The sequence below is a fragment of the Saimiri boliviensis genome, chromosome 17, assembly GCF_048565385.1.
Source record: "Saimiri boliviensis isolate mSaiBol1 chromosome 17, mSaiBol1.pri, whole genome shotgun sequence".
Classification (NCBI taxonomy): domain Eukaryota; kingdom Metazoa; phylum Chordata; class Mammalia; order Primates; family Cebidae; genus Saimiri; species Saimiri boliviensis.
The window spans coordinates 10,144,323-10,169,908 of NC_133465.1; the positions used below are offsets into that span (position 1 = coordinate 10,144,323).

At 45.8% G+C, this 25,586-nt stretch overlaps 1 protein-coding gene across 1 annotated transcript; it reads right to left on the reverse strand.

Moving 5' to 3' along the window:
• Positions 1-7,407: 7,407 nt before the first annotated feature.
• On the reverse strand, positions 7,408-22,767 carry GSG1L2 (GSG1 like 2). Its single transcript, XM_039475810.1, has 5 exons — positions 22,458-22,767; positions 14,448-14,495; positions 13,248-13,400; positions 11,844-11,955; positions 7,408-7,666 (listed from the first exon to the last, which is right to left on the reverse strand). Exons 1-5 carry the CDS (start codon positions 22,765-22,767, stop codon positions 7,408-7,410), a joined length of 882 nt encoding a protein of 293 aa, XP_039331744.1.
• Positions 22,768-25,586: the final 2,819 nt, after the last annotated feature.

The following is a 25,586-nucleotide window of genomic DNA, read 5'->3' on the forward strand; positions in this document are numbered from 1 at the left end:
TCTGCAAGATGGTTCCTGACTCACTCAAACTCCCTAGATGCTTTGAAAGCAGTTTTCTGCCTACCTGGATATTTGGATGACGGTCTCAACAAGCCTAAAAGATGCTTCAAGCCACTAGCCTATAGATTCCTCAGAGCTTGGTTGAATAACACTAAACACCTTCAATTTTGCCTCACATCCCTGATGATGGAGAAGAGGCAGGACAGGACAGAGGGTTCTTTGTCATTAAATTATATTTCAGTTTGGGCAAAGTTCCCAGGGAGCTTTAGTTGAACTAATGAAAACTCAGTTCCACTAGGGGGCATGGAGATTTAGGTTGGGTGTTTTTTTTTTTGTTTGTTTTGTTTTTGTTTTGTTTTGTTTTGTTTTTTCTCCCGCAATTTAATTGCCACAAGGCAGATACGAAATATTCCAACCAAAAGCATACTTTGCCATCCACAAAGAGATTATTTCTCCAAATGCCTGTCTGCTTTACTAGTCTATGTAGGAAAGAATCCTGAAGTTTTGCCTAACTCTGAAATTACGGTATTTTCTTTTCTTTTTTGAGATAGAGTCTTGCCCTGTTGTTCAGGCTAGAGTGCAATGGCATGATCTCTGCTCACTGCAACCTCCGTCTCTCGGGTTCAAATGATTCTCCTGCCTCAGCCTCCTTAGTAGCTGGGATTACAGGCACCTGCCTCCATGCCTGGCTAATTTTTTTATTTTTAGTAGAGACGGGGTTTCACCGTCTTGGCCAGGCTGGTCTCGGACTCCTGACCCCTTGATCCACCTGCCTTGACCTCCCAAAATGCTGGGATTATAGGTGTGAGCCACGACAGCCAGCCAAATTATGGTATTTTCTAATTCAATAATTGAGAACTAAGACTGACCAGGATGAATCCGTATTTAGAGCTGGAGGTCATTCTGGAAACCCTGGGATGTGAAAGCTAAACTCTAGATCAGGCGTCCCCAGACTTTTTACACAGGGGGCCAGTTCACTGTCCCTCAGACCATTGGAGGGCTGCCATATACTGTGCTCCTCTCACTGACCACCAGTGAAAGAGGTGACCCTTCCTGAAGTGCGGCGGGGGTGCGGATAAATGGCCTCAGGGGGCCGCATGCGGCCTGCGGGCTGTAGTTTGGGGACGCCTGCCCTAGATCAAAGTTAGCCCCAGCCCACCTTCTCCTCTAGGGCCTCTTTAATCGCCTTGGTCTCAAGCAGAAGCACACATGGCTTCAGATTGCAGATCTTGAAGCCTCAGCACCTTCTCATCTCTGAATCAGAGAAAAGAGCTCCCTTCGTGGGTTCCTTCCAGCTTTTCTTCTCCCCATAAAATGCCCCAGGCCCCTGCCCTGTGACAGCCTCACCTAGGGAGGGGAGGGGGCAAGGATTTGTCTCCCACTCTGACAAATGTGGCTCTGTCATAGCCAACCCTTCACGGTGGCTCCTGACCCTGCCTCCGCCTCCCCCAAACTCCCCAGACTTTATGATCCATCCAAACTTCCTAGACTTTATGCTTTGAAAGTCTGGAGTTGGGCAGCCCTGAGTCAGAATCTCAGTGCTGCTCTGACTTGTGTGGGGCCTCAGGCATGCACTTAAACCTTCTGAATCTGATGGCCATTGAATGGAAGTGGGAATACTCTTACCTCTTTGCACCGTTGTGTGGAATTAGAATTTAACAGGTGATGTGTACAGCCCCTTGAATAAACCTGGTTTGTTGCTGGGACTGATAGCATCTGTTTCTCCTTTCTTCCTGGCCCTTTCATTTCCAGTCTGTGTTGGCTCTCCTCATTACCTTTCCTTGTTGCAAGTCAGGCTTCACTCCTGAGGACACTGGTCAGGTTTGGGGTAAGGGATTGGTCGACAGTTTTGGAGGCTACTCTTACGGAACATAGAAAAGGCATCCCTATACCATCCCCTGCTGGTCTTCAAGATGTGGTGATGTTCCTGGAATTCATAAGTAAAGGATGGGAGGGTGAAATAAGGTAAAGTGTGCACATACTTTTTTTTTTTCTTTTAGAGACAGGGTCTCACTCTGTGTCTAGGCTAGAGTGAAGTGGTGACATCATAGTTCACTGCAGCCTCAACCTCCTGGGCTTAAGTGATCCTCCCATCTCAGCCTCCGGAGTAGCTGGGACTACAGGGATGCCACGAAACCCGGCTGATGATTTTATTTTGTTTTATTTTATTTTATTTTATTTTATTGAGATGGAGTTTTACTCTGTGGCCCGGGCTGGAGTGCAATGGCATAATCTTGACTCACAGCAACTTCTGCCTCCCAGGTTCAAGTGATTCTTCTGCTTCAGCCTGCTGAGTAGCTGGGATTACAGGCATGCACCACCGTGATCAGTTAACCTTTGTTTTTGTCTTTGAGACAGAGTCTTGCTCTTTTGCCAGGCTGGAGTGCAGTGGTGTGATCTGGGCTCACTGCAACCTCTACCTCCTGGGTTCAAGCTATTCTCCTGCCTCAGCCTCCTAAAGAGCTGGGATTACAGCCATGAGCCACCATGCCTGGCTAATTTTTGTATTTTTAGTAGAGATGGGGCTTCACCATGTTGGTCAGGATGGTCTCAAACTCCTGACCTCATAATCTGCCCACTTTGGCCTCCCAAAGTTCTGGGATTACAGATGTAAGCCACCGCGCCCGGTTTTTTTTTTGTTTGGTTGGTTTTTTTTTTTTTTTTTTTTTTTTTTTTTTCTGTAGACACAGGGTTTCACCATGTTGGCCAGGCTGGTCTCGAGCTCCTTACCATCCACCTGGACCTCCCAAAGTGTGGGATTACGGGCATGAGCCACCGTGCCCAGCTAATTTTTGTATTTTTAGTAGAGATGGGATTTCACCATGTTGGCCAAACTGCTCTTTTTCTTTTCCCCCAAGTTTTCATTGTGAGATGATGTCTCACTCCTGCTTCATGTGGCAACTGGAAAAAGATCTGAGTTCCTCATGCCCTAGCTTTAAATTCTGTCTTTCAGATGCAATGCGGACTTAACACGAGTGACTGGCGATGTTGGTCAGCATCCAAATGACTGAAATGTTCTTCAACCTTCAGATAATTTGACAATTTTCTGATCTTCTCACAACCCCCCACCTCACCCAACCTGCCACACAACACTAACTTGTTTCTATAGCTGGCCCCTTGAGGGCAGGGCAGAGCCTGTATCTCCCATGCCTACTGCACCATGCTTTATACATACATATTCTTCAGAGGTGTTGAATGAATCAAAAATATTTACATGAGCAAACCTAGTTCCCATTTCATTAAGTAAGCCTACTGATCTTTTCCTGGTCTTCGGAGGAGTTCCTCAGCCCAGACAAGTGGGTGATGGTTCCAAGGGGGTTCCCCAGAAAGGCAGTTAAGTTGTCAATATCATACAGACTCTGAGCCAATCTATTAAGTTTAGGGCTGAATTCACGAAGTCTGGGAAAATCGTTGGCTTTCTGGGGTCAGATTACCACATTTTCAGTTCTTCATCTGTGAAGACCTTGCTCATTCCTGTCCAACCACCTTGAGTCAGCTGCCATCTTTCTTTGCTGCCTCATAAGAGGGAACATGGACTCTTGATTCAGAGTTCCCCAAACCTGGTTGGGAAAAATCACTGAGGACGAGACCTGGTTCCATTTACTGATGGGTTTGCTGTTGAGAACAATGGACATCCTGGAGATTGCCTTGTCTGCAGGTGTAATAAGTAGACAGTGTACCTGGACACCTGACCCAACAGGCAGTCTCTTTCCCAGAAATGAAAGAGGTTCTGATTCTTCCTTACAGAAGTGGCACCATTCCCGGAACATTGTAAACACCTGATAAAATTCACTGATGATTATCTAAGGACCTATGACTTTCAGGCTAAAAATGGTTGGCGGGTTTGCACTCACTTGATTCTGCCTTTCTCTCAGGCATGGTCACTGAGCCTTTCACCAGGGTTTCCCCAACTCGTTGACAAAGACTCAGACTCCGAAGCATCTCTTTGTCACCCACAGGACCTAACAGTGCTTTGCACCCGGCAGAGGCTAGCAGTGAATCTTTCCATTGTGCCTACTAAGTGCCAGGCACTGTTCTCAGATCTTCACATATACTAACACACTTAGTCCTTACACCTCTTAAAATAGGAAGGGGGGCCAGGTGTGGTGGCTTATGCCTGCAATCCCAACACTTTGGGAGGCCGAGGCAGGAAAATCACCTGAGGTGAGGAGTTCACGACCAGCCTGGCCAACATGCTGAAACTCCATTTCTACTAAACACAAAAATTAGCCAGGCGTGGTGGCAGGCACCTCTGATCCCAGCTACTCAGGAGGCTGAGGCAGGAGAATTACTTGAACCCAGGAGGTGGAGGTTGTGGTGAGCTGAGATCATCTACTGCACTCCAGCCTGGGTGACAGAGTGAGACTCCATCTCTAAATAAATAAATAAATAAATAAATAAATAAATAAATAAATGGAGGATTGTTTTTACAGGTAACAAAACTGAGGTGTAGAGAAATTAAGTGGCTTGCTCCAGGTCAAAATGAGAAACCAGGATGTATATACAGAGTCTCTGACTCCAGAGTCCGTGCTCTCAATCATGAGCTATATTACTTCCCATAGAAAGCTAAAAAGGAGTCTATTTGACACTGTCGTATGTGTGTGTGTGTGTGTATACACACATGCATATTCATATGCCTATATATACATATGAGTTTATACAAATATAACATTTTCTATTTGTCATCTGTGATTCTGGATGCTGGGTGTACAGAGAACAGTTCTTGCATTGAAACGTGTAGAATGTATAAGGAAGGAGAGATATGAAAAGAGACTATTTCATTACACCAGATGAAAATCCAACTGGGTGTGTATTGCAGTGAAGATAGGTGAAATGAGGCGCCTTGGTTCTATTTCTTGAGCTGGAACATAGATACCTGGGTATGTTCACTTTCTAAACATTTATGAAGCTGTACACTTGTGATTTGTATACTTTTCTCTCCATGTGTTGTACTTCGATAAAATTGACATTTAAAACATTTACAAGGAAGCAAAGTGCCTTATGAACTCAGAGGATGTAGCAAAGAATTGCTTTTGATTTGCCTCAGTGACCAATTACCTTCTGTCCTGGCCTGTGTCCGACTGACCACTAGCTCTGTTCTCCAGGGGCCAAGTGTATCATCTGATGATGTTGACTGCCCTCACCTGGCTCCAAAAATTCTTTTTTTTTTTTTTTTTTTGGAGACAGAATTTTGCTCTTGTTGCCCAGGTTGGAGTGCAGTGGCGTGATCTTGGCTCACTGCAACCTCCACCTCCCAGGTTCAAGTGATTCTCCTGCCTCAGCCTCCCGAGTAGCTGGGATTACAGGCGTTCTCCACCATACCTGGCTAATTTTTTGTATTTTTAGTAGACATGGAGTTTCACCATGTTGGCCAGGCTCATCTCAAACACCTGACTTCAGGTAATCTACCTGCCTGGGCCTCCCAAAGTTCTGGGATTACAGGCGTGAGTCACTGCACTGGCCAAACATTTTTTCTCTTTACCCATGTAACAAACCTGCGCATGTCACCTTCGCTGAAACTAAATTAAAAGTCGATAAAGAAAATAAATAAATAAAAATAAAAACGTATCCAGATAGCTTTAAAAAATTTCTTCCTTAGCATCCTCAGCCATAGTGTTCACACGTAAGTGTTTTTTTCACAAAAGAGAATTCAGTGAAGCCTCTCTCCAGTGTATTTTCTTTCCTGCAGGATGAGACTTTGACTTGATATCGCGACAGTCATACAGGACCTACCTACATGAATACATAGGGACGAAAAACCATATAAAAGAATCTGCACACTGCAAAGGTCAGAGGCTTATGGGTCCAAACTCTCCTGCCTATCACCACCTCCAACAACACCTGCATGTTTGGTAATGAGCAAATGGCCCAGGGAACCCAGCATACATTCTCTGGGTTGGGCTTATCCAGCAAGAATCCACTGTGCATTTTCTTCATATATGCTTGGTGCAATGAAACACAAAATTCCGGAAAACAAACATTTGTCAGGCAGGTGCCCACCTTGAGCCCCAAACACGAAGTTAGCTGGATTTTTTTACGTTTATTCTGTGAGAGTGTAAGTGTTACAGTTCAGCATAAACAGATTGTTTTTATTGGATTTTTTTTTCCAGAAATGGTATGTTTACGAAGCACATGAATATAATTTTTAAAATGGATCTGAGCAAGGACATACTGAAGGTTGTTAGAGTTTGCAGTCCCTTTCTTTCTTTTCTTTTCTTTTCTTTCTTTCTTTTTCTTTTTCTTTTTTTTTTTTTTTTTTTGAGATGGAGTCTCGCTCTGTTTCCCGGGCTGGAGTGCAGTGGCGTGATCTCGGCTTACTGCAACCGCTGCCTCCCAGGTTCAAGCGATTCTTCTGCCTCAGCCTCCCGAGTAGCTGGGATTACAGACATGCACCACCATGCCCAGCTATATTTGGTATTTTTAAGTAGAAACAGGGTGTTACTATGTTGATGAGGCTGGTCTAGAACTCCTGACCTCAAGTGATCTACCCACTTCGGCCCCACAAAGTGCTGGGATTACAAGCGTGAGCCACCACACCCAGCCCCATTTCTTTTGTTCAAAAAAATAATTATGTGTTGTATAACCTGTGGGCTGAATAGCATGGTAGCTAGACATGGTATGAATTGATACAGTATTGCAGTGGACCACATCTGCAGCCCACCATCACCTCCAACAACACCTGCATGTTTAGTAATGATTATTTTTAGAAGCCAAAGTGGCTGGCGATTTAATTTAAGCAGGGCAATTCAAACATTTGTTCCACTTAGCCAAGATAAGATGTCATTCCATTTGACTGTGTTTGTACTTCTATCATTTGGCTGGCCTTCCAAATGGATTTTGCTATAAGTAGAAACACAAAATGTCCAAGAAAAAAAAATTTTTAAATAACAGGAAACATTTCGAAATTTCTGTCTTCTTGATTCAAATGAAAAAGAAAGTATGGGATAGCCACACACACTTTACTGTGTGTGTCAATTAGGAGAAAACATTTTCTGGAGTTTTCCATCAACAAACCCATGTGGACAACACATTTGCATCCTTGTAGTTAAAAAGACATGCTTTCCCCTTTCTTCAACTTCTCTTCCCCTTAGTACCGGCATGCTCCCTCTTTCTTTGGAATCCTTATCAAACTCACTGTCAGGAAAGCTTAAGAATCTCTCTTTTATACTAGAGTGTCAATGGTCGATATCTTCAGTAAGCATTATCTCACTTCAAAGTACTGGCATTTTAACAGGAATCAAAGGCTGAAGCCAAAGGTGTTTAGTAAAAGGTGAGAGGTGGAGGGGTGGGGATGGAAGCTTTTCCTGGACGACAGTCTTCTAAAGTCCAATCAGAGGCAGGGTGTACATTGTGAGCACTCATGCCTGGCTTGTTCGCCTGTGCAGATGTGGCAGCCATGGATACTGGCTAGCATATGGACACCTTGCCTGTGGCGCCTGGTGGCAGGTGCCCAGAAACATTCCTGAAGGCATGGCCAGCAAGGCAAGGAGCAGCCCCTGTTTTCCAAACGCTCTCTGAAGCCTTGGGTTCCAGGAAGCTGTGTTGAGAGGGCTGACTGCCGTTCTGTGCCCACTGCTGCTCTGTGACTTCCAGGTGAGCTGCAGTGAACCTGCTCATGGCTGTGACTGACACAGCCAGGCAGAGGGCGAAAGAACCCCAGGCAAGGCTGTCAACAGAAGGCACTGTTAGAAGAGGGCCAAGGGCTGTGATTCCGGGACTTCCTGCTGGGGGTCAATCTGGCTAAAAAACAGCTCCTGGTTCTACTCAATTTGGACCTGCATTTTGAATCACTAATCCCAGAGTCTAGTCAATGTATTGTTTAGCCCAAGGGTTAAGAGAATGGATTCTGGAGTCATCATCGTGCTGGCTTTGCACCGTGGCCGCACCTTGTACTAACCGTGTGACCTTGAGCTGGTTGCTTTAGCTCTTTGAATCAGTTTCCTCATCTGCAAAACTGGAAATAATATCAATGCTGCCATACAGAGTGGCTGTGGGGAATTCAATGAGAGAACGTGTAAGAAATATTAATAGTATAGCATCTGCTGCATATAAGTTTACTGACTGTTGCTGTTGTTGGCTCTAACCCAGGACAGTGGCATTGGTATCAGTATTATTATTATTATTATTATTATTATTATTATTATTATTGAGTCTTGCTCTGTTGCCCAGGCTGGAGTGCAGTGGCATGATCTTGGCTCATTGCAACCTCTGCCTCCCGGTTCAAGTGATTCTCCTGCCTCAGCCTCCTGAGTAACCAGGATTACAGGCACGAGCCACCACTCCTGCCTAATTTTTGTATTTTTAGTAGAGACGGGGTTTTATCACGTTGACCAGGCTGGTCCTCAACTCCCAACCACAAGTGATCCACCTGCCTCGGCCTCCCAAAGCACTGGAATCACAGGTGTGAGCCACCGCACCTGGCCAGCATCATTATTCTTATATCCCCATCCAGACTGTAAGCCTGTTGCATACTGAGATGATGGTCTACACCTTTCATGCTTCATAGAATCCGACACTGTGTTGGGAACATGGTAATTAGCATCTACTTTATACCAAAGGTGTTCAAATGTTTGCATTATTGTGAGATAAAGAGAAGGGCTGTGTGGTGGACGAAGAACAACCTAGAGAAGAAAAGCAAGATGGTGTTTCCGTGGGACACATGCTTGTCCCTTTCCTTAGCCTCGTTCTTACCACAAACACTCTCCCCTACCTCCCTTTTCCCCAGGAGAGCAAGGTTTTATTCTCTGGAGTAGGTGAACCAGAGGAAAGGCTCTGGATTCAGAGACAGCAGGCCCAATGGAAGGCAGGAAGGGGGCTGGTCTGAAAATGAGATTGTATGGAAATCTGCACAGGAGTGGGAAGCTGTCCAGCCCTTTCCTATGCTTAACCTCAGAAACGATCAGCCATGCATACAAGCTCACCCTACTTCCTGCAGATATTGGATGGTTCCCTTCTGAAGACACTGACAGGTTGCAGAAAGAACCACTATGACATGGTGTGTGTGTGTGTGTGTGTGTGTGTGTGTGTGTGTTTTGCAGAGCGGAATTCCAGGATAAAATAGATGGCGCCGTATCCAATCACATGCCCAACAACAACAAAAAAGCCTATGGGTAGGTGAGTGCCAACCCTGCTCCAGAGCTGCCAGTTCTCCTTGACAATCAAGGAGGCCAACATTTGGGGGAAGGGTCCAACAACAAAGTGGGGAGGGGAAAGAATTCTAAAGAAAAGAGATAACACAAGAAACAAAAGAAAACAGCAACAAAAAACAAACCCTTTCATTAATATCCTCGGAGGAATATGGGAAGAGAAGATGCCATGTTCAATCAAGCAAGATGAGGATATTATAAAAAAGGAACAGCTAGTAAACAAGGGAGAGCTCAGAAAACTAAAACAAGTGCAAAAGAAGAATTCAGTAAAATGGCCAGAAGACAAGTGGAAAAAATTTTTCAGAAAATATAACAAAAAGATAAACAAAATATAAAGAAAGTAATAAGATCCTTGGATAATAAACCCAAGAGGCCTAATATCTAACTAACAAGAGTTTTCTAAAAGGAGAACAAAAAAACTGAGGAAAGGAAATAATCAAAGGAATAATACAAAAATTACCGTAATTTCAGAGCATGAATATTCAGATTAAAGGGCCCCCCCAAGCACATGAATAAAGGAGGAATGTGGAGAAAAGAGGATCCTTGCCGAAGGACGTCATCATGACATTTCAGAACATTGGTCATAAAGAGAAGAAACCAATAGGCCACCTACAAAGGCACATGATTCAGAATGGTGTTGGTCTCTTGACAGAAACCATGAATGCTAGAAGAAAATAGAGTAGTGCCATCAAAATTCTATGGGAAGATGATTTCCAACAGAGAATTCTGCACTGTGCCAAATGATCGATCAAGTATAGAATCGTGAATAAATACATTTCCAGACATGCAAGGAGTAAAATAACTTAACTCTCATTGGATCCTTTCTTAGGAAGCTACTGGAGGATGTACTCCCGGAAGAGATAGATGTAAACTAAATAAGACAATGCAATGGGACCTAAGAAACAGCATTCCAACATAAGGGAGTAGCACAGGGAAGTCTCATGATGACGGCTCCAGACAGCAACCAGCCTGGAATAAAGGAGGAAAACTGAGGGCTCTGGGGGATTGGAAGGAAGCTGAGAAGCTGATCTGATTAGGTCCACCAAACTTGACCTGCCCTGCTTGCCTTTGGTCGCTTGCTTTTTTCCCTCCCCAGATAGCTGAAAGCCACACCACTAAACTCTGTAACCTAACCTTCACTGGCTTCCTTATAGATAACATTTCTGATGGATATGTCACCATGGTGATGGTTGCTTAAGTCGTTTTTCAGGAACTTAGGGGTAGCTCCTATCCAGTTCAAACTGGTTGAGAACACTGATCCTTCCTGTGTAAGTGCTTGAGAAATGGCCTTCTGATGTCAGAAGGCCAAAAACTCTACCCTCAGAACATGCTAATGCTACCATTTTCTGAACCATGCAACCTGTGAAGAGCCAAGAACCCTGACTATGCTTGTTTAGATCACCAACTACTTCATTTTCCCCACTGCCAATCACCTTTCCTCTTGCCTTAGACCACCCCGCCTCTCTAATCCATAAATATCCCTAAGTCTTATCTTCAGGGAGGCAGATTTGAGAGCTCTTTATCAGGCTGCCCTGTAAATAAATCCTTTGTAAGACCCATCATCACAATAACTGTTTACTAAGCACAAACAGAATGAACTTGGTGGGTATCAATCAGAAGGGTGGCACAGGGAGAGGATAGAATTGACAGACAGTTACTCAGTACTATTTGATTTTTAACAACCATTTGCATACACGTCTTTGGCTAAAAATTAAGTAATTGAAAGTAATAGAAAACAAAAACAAAACAAAATGATGTTGGAAACAAGCAGACCATGCTTCAGGCTCCTTTAGTATCTGGAATTTGCTTCTATCCATAGAAAAAGGAGTGCAGTACAAATTGGCCACAGTTGAGAACCCACCTACAATTCATCTGAGCTCTGCTGCAACTAACTACACTCGCAACTGTGTAAGGTGCCAGTGATAGCCCCTCAGAACCAATCGCGCTAATTCAGAAGGGGGCAGCTAAGTGTCAAACAGGTGGAGGGACAGGTGCCCAGAGAAACATTTGTAAAAATTAACATCTTCAGACTAGGGAGACGAAGACTAAGAAAAGTTCAGACACTTAACAACTCACGAAGCATATGGCTCACAGTAACACACGCGCATTCACCAAATCCTAGAATAGTAAGATGAGGCAGTGAGCCCTGAAAGTGTTATGTGTTTTGCCAGGAGGAAAGTAACATAAGAGGTTGTTATATAAGATGAAAATATAAGTATATGCACATCTATTTTTAAGATACGATATGCTTCAGAGGTCCACATCAGAGAGAACCCCTGTGGTCTTGCATAATGTGGTCAAGTCGGTTAGAGACAGGATTTCCATGTCATGACCTTGTCTTTGCGTTAGAAACAAGGGCTGGGTCTCCCCCTGTTGAAGTATTTATTAGAAGTTATAGATCAAGACACTTCCTCCCACACTGTGTTTAAGAATTGAACATCAACCATGTCTCAATTTCTTGGGGACTTTACCATGTGCTAAGAGTTTTATAATCTCTTTCAATCCTTATAGAAACATTTGAGGCAGGTACCCTTACTTTGTAGATAAGGAAGTTGGGTTACAGATGGGTCATAGAATTAACCCAAAGTCCCAGTCCTGGCAGATGCCAGTTCTATGACCAAGGTTGGTCATCCTACAAAACTTATGTGCATATTTTCTGGTCCTTCAGGACTTGAGTGCCATGACCAAGCAACTTACCAATATGACCAGCCATAGTCCCAGGTCTGAGGCTTCCAATCTTCTGGTCCCAGGTTCACAGTGATTTGAAAAATGGTTGTGTACATCATGTGGGCCACCATGCCTAGGAGCCCTGCACAAGGAAATCTCTTTGAGCCACAGTTAAGAAGCCACATGATGTAAGAACTCCTCTATGTCACGTGAGTTGGCTGTAGGGAGCCCTCTAGCATTCATAAAGCCTTTTTCATGTGTCTGCATGTATTCACCCTTAAACATTCCACTGGACGTCTCATTCCCACAATTGAAACTGGAGAAATATCCAGAAAGACACCATTGGGGAGGACCTGTTGGAACCTGGGCAGGAGTCTCCATAACCTGGTTCCTGCCTAAGAAGATGCAAAATTGGATTTTATCATCCCATTCACTGAGGATAAGACTTGAGCTAGGCATGGTGGCATGCACCTATAATCCCAGGTGCTTGGAAAGCTAAGGAGAGACGATTCCGGGGACCTCATCTCAAAATAAATGAGTAAAATAAAATAATTAAAAGGAACAATTAAAAAAAAAAAAAAGGACTTAAGGGCTGGGCGCAGTGGCTCATGTCTGTAATCCTAGCACTTTGGGAGGCCGTGGTGTCAGGAGTTCAATACCAGCCTGGCCATCACAGTGAAACCCCATTTTTTTTTTTTAAAGGACTTATGAAAGATGCATTACACTTATCAAGCACAAAAGTGATCTACAAATTGGGCTGTTACACGACTAACTTAACATGACTAACTTTTTGTATCCAGTTTGAGAACTAAAGGAAGTCATTTGTTCAGCGTTCTTTCTCCCTAGAAAGGCCCAAGAAGTTGCTTGGAGAGCATAGAAGTAGAACTAAAAAAAAAGGAGTTCTTTATTTTTGTGGAACATTTATAGCAAATGTGGATACTTTTTCAAAAACTACCATTTATTGAGTATTTCTTCTGTATTAGGTGCACTCTTAATTAGTCATCACTGAAGTGTTTTGAGATGTTTTATAGTATTCTCTCTCAGAGAAGTTAAGTAACTTGCCTGGGGTCATACACCCATTAAGGAGACATCTGCACCTGTGCGGGATCTCTCCAGAGACTCATGCCTAAGCACAGTTTTCAGTGAAGCCGTGTCAGCTGTCAGAGCCAGGGCACCCTCTTCCCTGGTTGTGATAAAGACACGCTGATAAATTTCACTTTCCATCTGTGCCTAGCCCCTTTTCATCTGTCACCTTAAGAATACTGTATCCACCCAATGGGATTAATTGGTGCCTTATCCAGTGGACCACCTGCCCTGCTCAAATGGCCATTGACGGGAAAGAGCCAGCGTGTTCTTTTGGCAATGAGTATATCCAGGCTGAAGCTCTGCTTTCCCTCTGGGGCAGCCTATTCCAAGGACGCCATTGGAAAGTACCTGCCAGCACCATGAAGATGGCTACCAAGGCATCCACCCTGAGCCAGTCGAACCCAAGGCTGCGACAACTCACTCTGGAGCCCAGGAGGATGGCACTTGCCAGTATCAGAACGATATTCAGGACCTCACCCCCGATGGACAGCCACAAAACACCTGCAGAAGAAAGGGATGTTGGAAATGCTGAGCGTTTCTAACTCAGAAGCACTAAAAATGGTCAGTCCTTTGATTTAGTTCACTTCTAAACAAAACATGAAAAACAGACACGTTGGAGTGAAAATCACAGATGCCTCTGCTGAATCTTAGAAAGCTGGCGATGGGAAGGTATTGCTCAGGGCTGAAAGAGACGTTTCTAAGGCTTGCCCATAGCGTGGGTGGGTGGGGGGGTACTAAGCAAACCTCTGCTGTGAGGACAAGAGTGACGCTCACAGCAGGGGGTCTCCATGCCCCAGCTCAAAAGCTATGATGATGTTTTAATTTTACCAGAAGATATCATCTTTGCCTTTTGAAAGAAAAATATACACAAACTTAAACATGAGGGCGAGGCTCTGTAAGTTGAAGAGCCCTGTCTGCAGTTACCAAAACCTCGTTTGTTTCTGTGGGAGCCACCTGTTTACCTTCTGGAAAGGATCCCACCTGCGGCATCAAAGAACTCTGTTGGCAGTGGAAGGCAATGGAGAAAGAAGACAGAAAGGGAAACTGATCTTTGTGAAAGGACGACTCTAAGGTGAATTAGGTGCTGGAGACACAGCAATGAATAGATGTGATCTATGCCTTCACGAGACCTCTACTCCAGTTAGGAGAACAGACACTAAGAGAGGAATTACAGAGATGCTGAGTGTTAGGGAGCTTTAGAAAGAAGAAAAACTGCTCTAGGCAGTGGTGTGCATGTCTCACAGCTCTGCGCTCATCTTGCAACTGAAATTGGCTATGTTGGGAATATTTACACCACGGAACACGAGAACACAGCCAATACTGCCAATCATCAGGGCTTCCCACACACCCTACGAAGTTGGCTGTTAAACATTCGCCAGCACACCAGTGGCTATAGGGCACAGGAAGAGAGCCTCTGGTTCTAGCTTTTGGACTTGACTTCATGGAAAATCATCAATGACTCCGTCATTATTTCCCTTATTCCTAAGACAGCAGTAAAAACAGTCCAAGCTATGAGAAACGCTTGTGGGCAGAGGGTAAGGTATTTACCTTGTTCTTCAGCGGGCACTACACTCTGGAAACTCCGACACTTTTCATCTGAAAGATAAAGTGAATGGATCCAGAAGTAGGATTACACTTCACAATCAGGGGGCAGATGGTGTATTTCCAGCCCCTTAACTGAATGAGAAACGGGGACTGTGCAGACTGCTTTCCTGCTCACGGACATATGGTACCCCTCTGCGTGGGAGCATGATAGAATCCGCCCTATTGAACTCTGGCTTGGCCGTGTAATTCTCTTTGACCAATGCACTGAGAGCAAAAATGAGATAGATCTGAGCAGCTTTAACCAATGCCTTTTCCCCTGGTTCTTGTTCCCTTGTTGTGATCCCAGAAGCCCATGTCAAGAGGGAGTCTCCATTTAGCCTGGGTGCCCGAATAGCTACAATGAGGACAGACCCCTTGCCAACCTGAGAAGTCTATACAGAATGAGCTAAAAATAAATGTGTTGGTTTCAACCTCTGAAATTTGGGGGGCTGTTTGTTATTGCACCTAACCTAGCCCATCTGGACTAATACTGCAAGTCTTAGGCCAGGGGTTCTCAGTTTTGGAAACAGTATTCATTAGGATATGAATCTGAAATCACTGGCTTCTTGTTTAAGGGAAACGATCAAAGTTTGCAATTTATTTTTAAATGAATGAGAGCAGATTCAGAACCATGTCTGTTAGTAAGACTTTTGGCATGCAAGTCATGCAGTTGCTTGAATTCCATCATGCTTTCTTGACTATGAAAGAAAGGAGGAATTGTTGTGTGTGTACTATGAAGAACCCACCAGCAGACTCACTTATGTGCTCCAGGGGCACAGATCTGCTGTGCACACGAGTGCCATCTGTCATGTTGCACACATCAAGTGAAACGTCTTGAGCCACAGCCTTAGATACGCAGTTTCCTTTAAAATGCTAAGCCCATGGATACCCACTTGATGTGAAGATGTAACCAAATTCTGGTTCGGGGGTGACCGATGGAGGATAGAGACCATGGCAAGTCACCCTCTGGGGTCCTGTCCCAGCTGAGTGTCCCACACTCTCTCTACTAACACGTCAGCCCAAAATAGAATTAGGGACTGCTGAGTGGGAGCAGCCTGGGAAATCCTCTGGTTCATCTCTACACAGTTTAGAGGAGTGTGTTCAAGTGTTGAATTATTAATAAAGGCAAGTACAACGATTGTGATTTTATAGATTTGGAGGAGACCACGCTCACACGAGTTGGTGGTATCAAGAATGAAAAACCTGAGTTTCTCACCTGAGACTCAGACTGTTCTACATTGCTTCTTGTCTCTACCTAATGCACCGAGGAGTAAAGATCTAACTTGCCTTCTGAAGAGAACTGCCTTTCCCACCGGGAATAGAGATGAGGCCATCACAGAGCCAGGGCTGGGCAAAGAGAAGGTGAAGGCCAGCCAAGGAGATTAAGAGAATTCAGAGTAGCTTAGATGGCTGAGTTTAGTTTGGGCCCAGAGTCAGACACTGGTGACCCTTTCGATAAATACGAATTCTCAGAAGTGGTGTTCCTTTTGAATAAAGCCAGCAGGATTAAAAGAAAAAATCTTTATAAATCCCATGAAGCCAGGGAGGCGGGTGTTACATAGCTTGGGTGTTTCAGCAGCCAAGCGGGACAGCAAGCCAGCCCTGGAAGTGGCATCCAATCCCCCCCTGACTCTGGCACCCCCTGTCAGCTTGCTGTTCACCAACCCCCACTCCACCCCCATCCTTTATGGGGTGCCTGAGTCCCTCTGCTCTGAACTTTTTGAGTTTAGCAGAACAGCATAGATTCTAGACTCAGCACATTTTGTTGATTCACAGACTCACCTAAAGAAAAGAACATTTCATGTAAGTGCTGCCTTGACCCGGAATGTTCAGTGCAAATTTTCATTTCAGAGTGTGGGATCAAAGGTGTGGGTTCCCTTTAAAGACATTCTAGGTACTGGGGAGAAAGGATAGAGTTCTTGAGGGTGGCTTGGGCTGAGGACGTCTTAAAATAGCCCTCCAGGTAAGGGTTTCCCGGGAAGGTCAACTTTTAGGGACGTGGAGCCCTTTTAGAAGGAAAACGCGCATGGAGGCCCCATGGGGCAGCAGAGCTGGGGCAGTCGGATGCCCGGAAGCTCCTTTTCTGGACTTGTTTAGGACCCGGGCACGTCCTTCCAAGACTGGAGCTCTCACTGCCCGCTCTGCTTCCCTGTCCTCACCCCTCCTCCCCCTGTCTTCAAAGGACTATTTGGGCAATTCTGGCCATTTCTCTCCAGTACGAACCCTTTTCTTTCTTATGTCCCACATCTCCTAAGTACTTGTGACAAATTAGACTAAACGGCAGATGCCTTGCGTGGTGCAATTTCCAGCTGGGAGCCCCGCTACACTCCGCAGCAGACATAATCTTTTTGGCTCATGCCATGTTTTCAAGATATTTTAACATTGAGAAATTCGACAAAGAAATCCAAACATCTTACCTGCCTTGAAGAATCAGGGCCTCTGATAACACCATATCGGGCTTACAGGTGCACGCAACCATGAAGCTGATGTGAGCGAGAGACTGCTCCTTTAGCTGAGGTACGGGGGTTCAAGGTCACCGGCATTCCCAGCTAGCCCAGCTCCACCCACTTTTGTTACGACCTCCTAGAAGCATTTGAGTTTGTAACTCCTTGATTTAGAGCCTTCGTTTTGTCCTCTAGCATGTTTTGTATTAATTAATTTATGATTGAGTAAAAATAATTAGTTAATTATTCGTTAATTCTAAACTATTTTGCTTTAGGGCTATCCTGCAACACAGGGGGGTTGGGGGAGGCGACTGGGGGAAGATGCCCTTCTTTCTTCCTTCTTAATAAAGTGATGACAACATTTAGACACCTAGGTGGACCTGGATGACCTTATTATATTGAGAAATATGTAAAATGTGAACTGAGGTGTTTTGTTTGTTTATTCGTTGGTTTTCCTTCAGCTTTTAAATTCTGGGATACATATGTAGGATGTGCAGGTTTGTTACATAGGTAAATGTGTGCCTTGGTGATTGAGCAGAGGTTTTTTGTTTTTTGTTTTTTGTTTGTTTTTTTTTTCGTTTTTGAGATGGAGTCTTGCTCTTTCACCAGGCTGGAGTGCAGTGGTGCAATCTCTGCTCACTGCAACCTCCGCCTCCTGGGTTCAAGTGATTCTCCTGCCTCAGCCTCCCCACTAGCTGGGACTACATGCACGCGCCACCACGCTCAGCTAATTTTTGTATTTTTGGTAGAGATGGGGTTTCATCACGTTGGCCAGGATGGTCTCGATCTCTTGACCTTGTGATCTGGCCCCCTTGGCCTCTCAAAGTGCTGAGATTACAGGTGTGAGCCACTGTGCCTGGCTTGATTTTTTTTTTTTAATTGATGGGCACAAAATTATTCATGGACAATTATAACAGTTGTTGCCTTTCAGTTAAGGCGTGTGCATTGTGGGGTAACAGGCAAAGTCAGGGCTCAGCATTACACAGTTTGAGTCCCATGCCCAGCTCCATTAGGTCCTACCTGTGCACTCTGCCACGGGTCACTTACATCTCTAGAGTTCAGCCTTCTCATCTGTCTGATGGCTCTGTTTTTCTAGGCCAGCCTTTCCCAAAGTGTGTTCTACCAAATAACCAGTCTTATAGACTGTGAAGACTGGCTACCGACGACATACCTCCCTCGCATCGGTCTAATTTTCTAACTCTTGTCTTCAAGTTCAGATTCTACTCTGGCCCTACCTCCTCCTGGCATTATGACTAGCAAGCTTCCACTTCTCTCCAATGAGGCCTTTTCTTTTCTTTCTTTCATTCTTTTTTTTTTTTTTTTTTTTTTTTTTTTGAGACAGAGTCTTGCTCTGTTGCCTAGGCTGGTTTGCAGGGGCATGATTTCGGCTCACTGCAACCTCCACCTCCCAGGTTCAAGGGATTCTCCTGCTTCAGCCTCCTGAGTAGCTGGGATTACAGGCACCTGCCAACACACCTGACTAAGTTTTGTATTTTTAGTAGAGACGGGGTTTCACCATTTAGCCAGGCTGTTCTCAAACTCCTGACCTCAAGTAATCTACCCACCTTGGGCTCCCAAAGTGCTGAGATTACAGGTGTGAGCCACTGTGGCCGGCCCAGTGAGGCTTTTTCTATTTAGGAAATGCCCTGCTCAGTTCCTCCTGCTCTGGTGACTGAGATCTTATGTTGCAGGGAAAGAGAAGCTGCTTCAGGTGACATGGAAGAGCCATGTGAGCTAAGTTCTTCTTAAGAATTTAAGGATTCCCCCTCTCCTCTGCCTTGTATTCTGGTGCAAATACCTGGGTTATGCTGCCTCAGACGTTGGCTCATTCAGTTCTGCCTGCATGGAACATTCTCATCCCCAGTCTCCGTCTATTAAAATCATAGCCTTGGGCACAGGGAAGGGAATAACACTTACTGGTAGGCGGAGGGGGCGGTGGAGGGGAAGGGAGGAGAGGAATAGTGGGGGTCGGGGAGGATGGGGAGGGATAACACTGGAAGAAATGCCTGATGTAGGTGATGGGGGGTTGTGGGGGATGGAGACAGCAAACCATCATGGTATGTATGTACCTATGCAACAACCCTGCAGGATGCAGGATGTGCACATGTACCCCAGAGCCCAAAGTACAAAAAAAAAAAAAAAAAAAAAAAAGCATAGCCTTATGGGCGTGGCACAGTGGCAACCTCCTTTACGAGGTCTTCCCTGTGCCCAGAGCTGTAAATAACCTCTCCTTCTGTGTTACTCAGTTCTTGCATTGCTATACATGAATACCCGAGGCTGGGTAGCTTATAAAGAAAAGACTTTTAACTGGCTCACGGTTCTGCAAGCTGTTCAGGAAGCATAGCGCTGGCATCTGCTCGGTTTCTGGTGAGGCCTGGGGAAGCTTCCAGTCATGGCAGAAGGCAAAGGGGGAGTCAGCCAATCACACAGTGGGAATGGGAGCAAGAGAGAGAAGGGGAAGGTGGCACACACTTTTCATACAACAAGGTCCCATGAGAAATGATTCACGATTCACTATTGAGAGGACAGCAGCGAAAGGACAGGGCTAAACTATTCACGGCAAATCCACCTCCATGATCAAATCACTTCCCACCAGGCTCCACCTCTAACATTGGGGATTACGTTGTTGCTGTTTTTTTTTTTTTTTTTTTTTTTTTTTTTGAGATGGAGTCTCACTCTGTCACCCAGAATGGAGCGCAATGGTGCTAACTCGGCTCACTGCAACCTCCACTTCCTGGGTTCAAGTGATTCTCCTGCCTCAGCCTCCCAAGTAGCTGGGACTACAGATGCACACCACCATGCCCAGCTAATTTTTGTAGTTTTAGTAAAGATGGGGTTTCACCATGTTGGCCAGGCTGGTCTCAATCTCTTGACCTTGTGATCCACCTGCCTCGGCCTCCTAAAGTGCTGGGATTACAGGCGTGAGCCACTGCGCCCTGCCAGGGATTACATTTTCTCCAAACTCTATCACCTCCCTTTCCATTTCCATATCATAGGTGCGTCCTTGTTATAACCATTATCATATTTTTCCCTGTTGGTTTGTACCTTAGGCCGCTCTCTCCCACTGGATCCTTGCCCTCAGCACTGGGACTCACTCACATGGAAGCAAATACCAGAAGAGACAATTAAGTTAAATGTGGTTTCCTCTGAAGGGTAGGACTAAGTAATAGAAAAGGAAAGGGCAAGAGACTATTGATTTTTCTTAGAAGCTTTTCAAAATGAGTTCATCTCCTGTATATGAGTAAATATCACCTTGGTTAAAACTGTTTTTTTGTTTTTTGTTTTTGTTTTTGTTTTTAGATGGAGTTTTGTTCTTCTTGCCCAGGCTGGAGTGCAGTGTTTTGAGATGGAGTTTTGCTCTTGCTGCCCAGGCTGGAGCACAGTGGTGCAATCTCGACTCACTGCAACCTCTGTCTCCCAGGCTCAAGTGATTCTCCTGCCTCAGCCTCTCAAGCAGCTGGGATTACAGGCAGACACCACCAAGCCCAGTTATTATTTTTGTATTTTTAGTAGAGACAGGGTTTCACCATGTTGGCCAGGCTGACCTCGAACTCCTGACATCAGGTGATTTGCCTGCCTTGGCCTCCCAAAGTGCTGGGATTACAGGCATGAGCCATGGTGCCTGGTCTGTATTCTTTTTTAAAAAAGAAGTTTTGGCCGGGTGTGGTGGCTCATGCCTGTAATCCCAACACTTTGGGAGGCTGAGGCAGGCAGATCGCCTGAGGTCAGAAGTTCAAGACCAGCCTGGCCAACATGGTGAAATTCTGTCTCCACTAAAAACACAAAAATTAGTTGGCCATGGTGGCGCGCACCTGTAATCCCAGCTACCCAGCAGGCTGAGGCAGGAGAATTGCTTGAACCCCGGAGATGGAGTTTGCCATGAGCTGAGACTGTGCCATTGCAATCCAGCCTGGGCAACAAAAGCAAAACTCTGTCTCAAAAGAAATAAAATAAAATAAATAAAGAATACAGATGTCAAGACTCCACCCCAGACCTCTTAAATTAGAACCTCCAGGACTGGGCACCTGGACTGTTTTTTTTACAAGCTCCTTGGGCAATACATTTGATAACTGGTGTGACATCTATATAGAGCTGTGGAAGTAGAAGTACTATAGGCCGTCCTCATATGAGACTTGGAAAGGAAGGGGAATTTCCCAAGCAATTTGCCTATAAGTATCGTGAATACAGTTTCCAAGCCAAAATTCTGGAACTATCTTGGAAACCCTCCAGGATGCAGGGTCCTGAGAATTTTGCATCTGTCCATGAAGGTAGAGAAGGGACCCATAGGAAGAAAGCACTTCGTGAGAAGAGAAGAACTGGGGAGGTCCCTAAATAGCCTGAGCTCCAGGCACCATTGCAGTGTCTGCACCACACTTAAAGCACGAGACACAGGCACTGATCTGGATACATGCGAGGGTCAGTCAGGCTAGGCACTGCCCCACAGTGGCCACCACTGGGAGGGAGGGTGGTGGGGAGGAACATACAGCATCTCAAGAGTGTTCATTCTTTTTCTTTATCTTTTTTTAAAATTCAAGACAGGGTCTTAGGCTGGAGTGCAGTCACACAATCATGACTCTCTGCAACCTCAACCTCCCAGCCTCAAGTGATTCTCCCAGAGTAGCCGGGACCACAGGCACATCCACCGTGCCTATCTAATTTTTAAAACAAGTTTTCGTAAAGAGAGGTCTCACTATGTTTCCCAGGCCGGTCTCTAACTCTTGGTCTCAAGCAATTCTCCTGTCTCAGCTTCCCAAAGTGCTAGGATTACAGGAATGAGCCACCATGCTGGGCCTCAGCGGGGTTCATTCTTGTTGCCTTTCACTTAGGACTCAGGAATAAAAAAACAAATGCTATGAGAATGGAAAAAAGAAAAGGCAATTCAAAACTCCAGGAAAGGTAAAAAGCTGTACAAGAAATTGACTGTAATGAGCTGAGATCAGGAGAGAAATGGGAATGGGAGGAGGACTCCTTTTTCCACCCTGGAGGTTTTGCGTCCCAAGCAGAAGGGGAGAGTACTCTATCCCTGAGCATGGGCTTGGAGCCAGATGGACTAATTTGAAAGGGGCAAATTCCTCCCAACACAATTCTTTGAGAGGTAAAAACCCTTTTTTTTTTTTTTTTTTAAGATTCTCTCCAAGATCATTCCGACTGCAGGAGAAATAACAGGGCTGCCCGTTAGAGCTGGATTAGGGCCACCTTTGATTCCCAAAGGATTTTAACTATCAGGGATCCGGTGACCAGAACAGACGAGAAAAGCTAATTTTAATAAACACTTGCGATGTGTCAGGCCCTGTGGCAAGCGCTTTATGTGAGTCTGGTCATTTCATCTTTACAGTCACTCTAAGAGGTAAGTCCTGCTATCATTCCCATTTTACAGATGAGAAAACTGAGGCTCAGAGAGGTGAAGGGGTTTGCTCAAGGATACCTAGACAGTCAGTGGAGATGCAGAATTCAAACCCAGACAGCCTGGCTCAAGAGCCCCTGCCCCATCCCGTACCTGTCAACCCCAGAATCTACAGCCTGTGCTCACCTTCATTGTTGAGGCTCTCTTCGCAGGACTGCCAGAGCCCCACATGGAACCCACGCTGAATGAACTTGTCGTCCCCCAGCTCCCAAATGTACAGGACAGCCTGGCTGTCATTGCCAATCCTGCCATCACTGCTGTTGTCCTGTTTGAAGTGAATACAGTGCTGTCCTCCCGGCTGGTCCCGGCACAGCGGCTTCACCACCCGCCGGGTCCCCTCACACCAGTGGCTGCTGACCACGGCGGTGAGGGAGAAGGCGAGGGCGAGGCAGGTGGGGAGGAGGAGCAGTGACTGCTGCTGCCTGGCCCTGTCCATGGCCGAGTGAGCTGCGTGGGGAAGGATGAGCTGTGGGGTCCCCTCCTCCTGCCTCGTCACGTACCTGCCATCTGGCATCCTCACACAGCCTTCTCTCATGTCCCCTTGGGGAATTGCATGTGCTGCCCTGCCACATCCAGCAAGGGTGCTGGCCCTACCATTCTCCCCAGAAGGTAGGTGTGCAGTAGGGCATTGCTTTTTAATTACGGTAAAACACACATAACATGAAATGAACCATCTCAACCCTTTTTTTTTTTTTTCTTTTTTTTTGAGACAGTTTCACTCTGTCGACAGGCTGGAGTGCAACACGGTCGTGACTCACTGCAACCTCCACCTCCCGGGTTCAAGCGATTCTCCTGCCTCAGCCTCCCATGTAGCTGGGATGACAGGCACCTGCCACCATGCCTGGCTAATTTTTGTATTTTTAGTAGGAACGGGGTTTCACCATGTTGACTGGGCTAGTCTCGAACCCCTGAACTCAGGTGATCCACCCACCTTGGCCTCCCAGAGTGCTGGGAGTACAGGCATGAGCCACCACTCCTGGCCATCTCAACCATTTTTAAGTGCACAGTTCAGTGGCATAGCTATGCTTACAGTGCTGTGCAACCGTCACCACCGTCCACCTGTGGAGCTCTTCATCTTGCATTATCCACACCTGCCGTACAATTCCCCATGCCTTTCCTCCCACTCCTGGCAGCCCGCCTTCTTCTCTCTGTCTCTATGAATTTGTCTACTCTAGGTGCCTCCCGTAAGTGGACTCACACAGCATTTGTCACTTTGTGACTGGATTACTTCATTTAGCACAATGTCCTCGAGCTTCATGCATGTTGTAGCACGTGCCGGCATGTCCTTCCTTTTTCAAGGCAGAAATTTTCCCTGTCTCTATTGGATCGCATTTTTAAAAATCTTTTCAGACACCTGGGTTTCTTCCACGTTTTGACCATTGTGGAGGGCGCTGGTTTTGATGGAAGACCAGGGGCTGTTTGGGGGGCCGTCTTGGTGAGACAGCCTCACCCTTGCCTTTTGCATGTCGGATTCTGGAATCAGGGACTCCCGAGGACTTCATAGGCTTGATTCTTCTCCAACCCTATGTAGAGGACGATGGAAAACAGATGCTTGTTCCAGGGACCCTGGGGGATTCGAGGTACAGGCAAGGGCCAGAGTGCTGTCCAGAATGGGAAGGGTGGCATGCATCCCATTTGGATGCCTGGGGTCTCAGATGCTAGAATACAGAACCCTGGGCACCATTGCTCAGGTCCTCACTGAAGGGAGCACTGGCAGAAGCAGTGACGCACAAGAGTTTTATTTATTTATTTATTTATTTATTGAGATGGAGTCTCGTTCTGTTGCCCAGGCTGGAGTGCAATGGCACAATCTCAGCTCACTGCAACCTCTGCTCCTGGGTTGAAACAATTCTCCTGCCTCAGCCTCCTGAGTAGCTGGCATTACAGGTGCACACCACCACATCCGGCCAATTTTTTTTTTGTATTTTTAGTAGAGACGGGGTTTCACCGTGTTGGCCAGAGGGTCTCGAACTCCTGTCCTCTTGATCTGCCCTCCTCAGCCTCCCAAAGTGCTGGGATTACAGGTGTGAGCCACCATGCCTGGCTGATGCTGAAGATTTTAAAGGAGCTCCTCAGGCAGAGGGCACTGGTGAAGAAGTGAGGGCAGGAGAAATTTCCACAGAGCATCCTAAAAACACACAGGCTCCTGATGACGTGTTAGACACCTCCTGAATACCCCAGACAGAATCGAAATCTATGTGCCCGGGCTAGACAGTGATAGTGGGTTAATATCATTCCATCTATACTTTGCCACTGGCCGAGTCTGAGCACCCATGTCCTGTGCCCTCACTGGCCTGGTGGCTGCCCAGTCTCGAGGGAAGAGGCTTTACCATGTTGCCTCGCTAGAGGGCACTTGCCCAATGGGTGGGGAAAAAGTGTGTGGCCCCCAACCTTCATCCCTTCAGAAATAAAGGAGGTTTTTCAGAAAAAGTTGAAAGAGATGAGACAGACTACTCTTGCAAAGCAGATGTTTTTCTTTAAAGACAGATCATCTTCCAGCATGCAACTTGGAAGATGATCTTTAATGAACTCCCAGAACAGAGTTGCAGCCACATTAAAAGTCCAAAGTCCATCCCTTGGGCACTCTCTCCCTCTGGGTCACTCCATCCTGCTCTCTGCCGTCCCAAAGAGACGATCATGTCGATTCCAGAGGTGACACCACTCTGAGTCCATGTCTAGGGTCTTTGTTCTCGTTGAGTATTTCATGGTTAAGGTCTAAAATCTTGCCACATGGAGGCAAGGATGGTCTCCATCTCCTGGCCTCATGATCCGCCCACCTTGGGCTCCCAACGTGCTAGCATTACAGGCATGCCACGTGCCTGGCCATGAGTTTTTAAGATGTCCATTAAGAAAAGCAGAGCTGCTTTTCCCAACTGTTCAGAATTCACTCAGTTCAAAATTACCCAGGATGAGTTCCTATGCTTTGACTTGAAGGGGGAAAAACAAAACAAAACGAAAACAACAACAAAAAACAAACAAACAACAACAACAACAACAAAAAAAAAACAAATCAAAACCGAAGTGAAAACATGTTCTTCTTGCCTCTTGCTGACCTGTTGTTCCATTCAATCAAGACATCTTCCACCTGGGTGTCCAGTTCGGGAGGCTGGGAGACATTGCAGGGGACCCTGGGAGCTGGCCTGGAAGAGGTGGGGTAAGAAGTTCCAAGCAGAACCTTTTGGAGAAACTCACCTGGAGAGGGCAGGGGCAGGACAGGGCACCTTCCCCAGTAGCTGTGCTCAGGCACCTCTGATC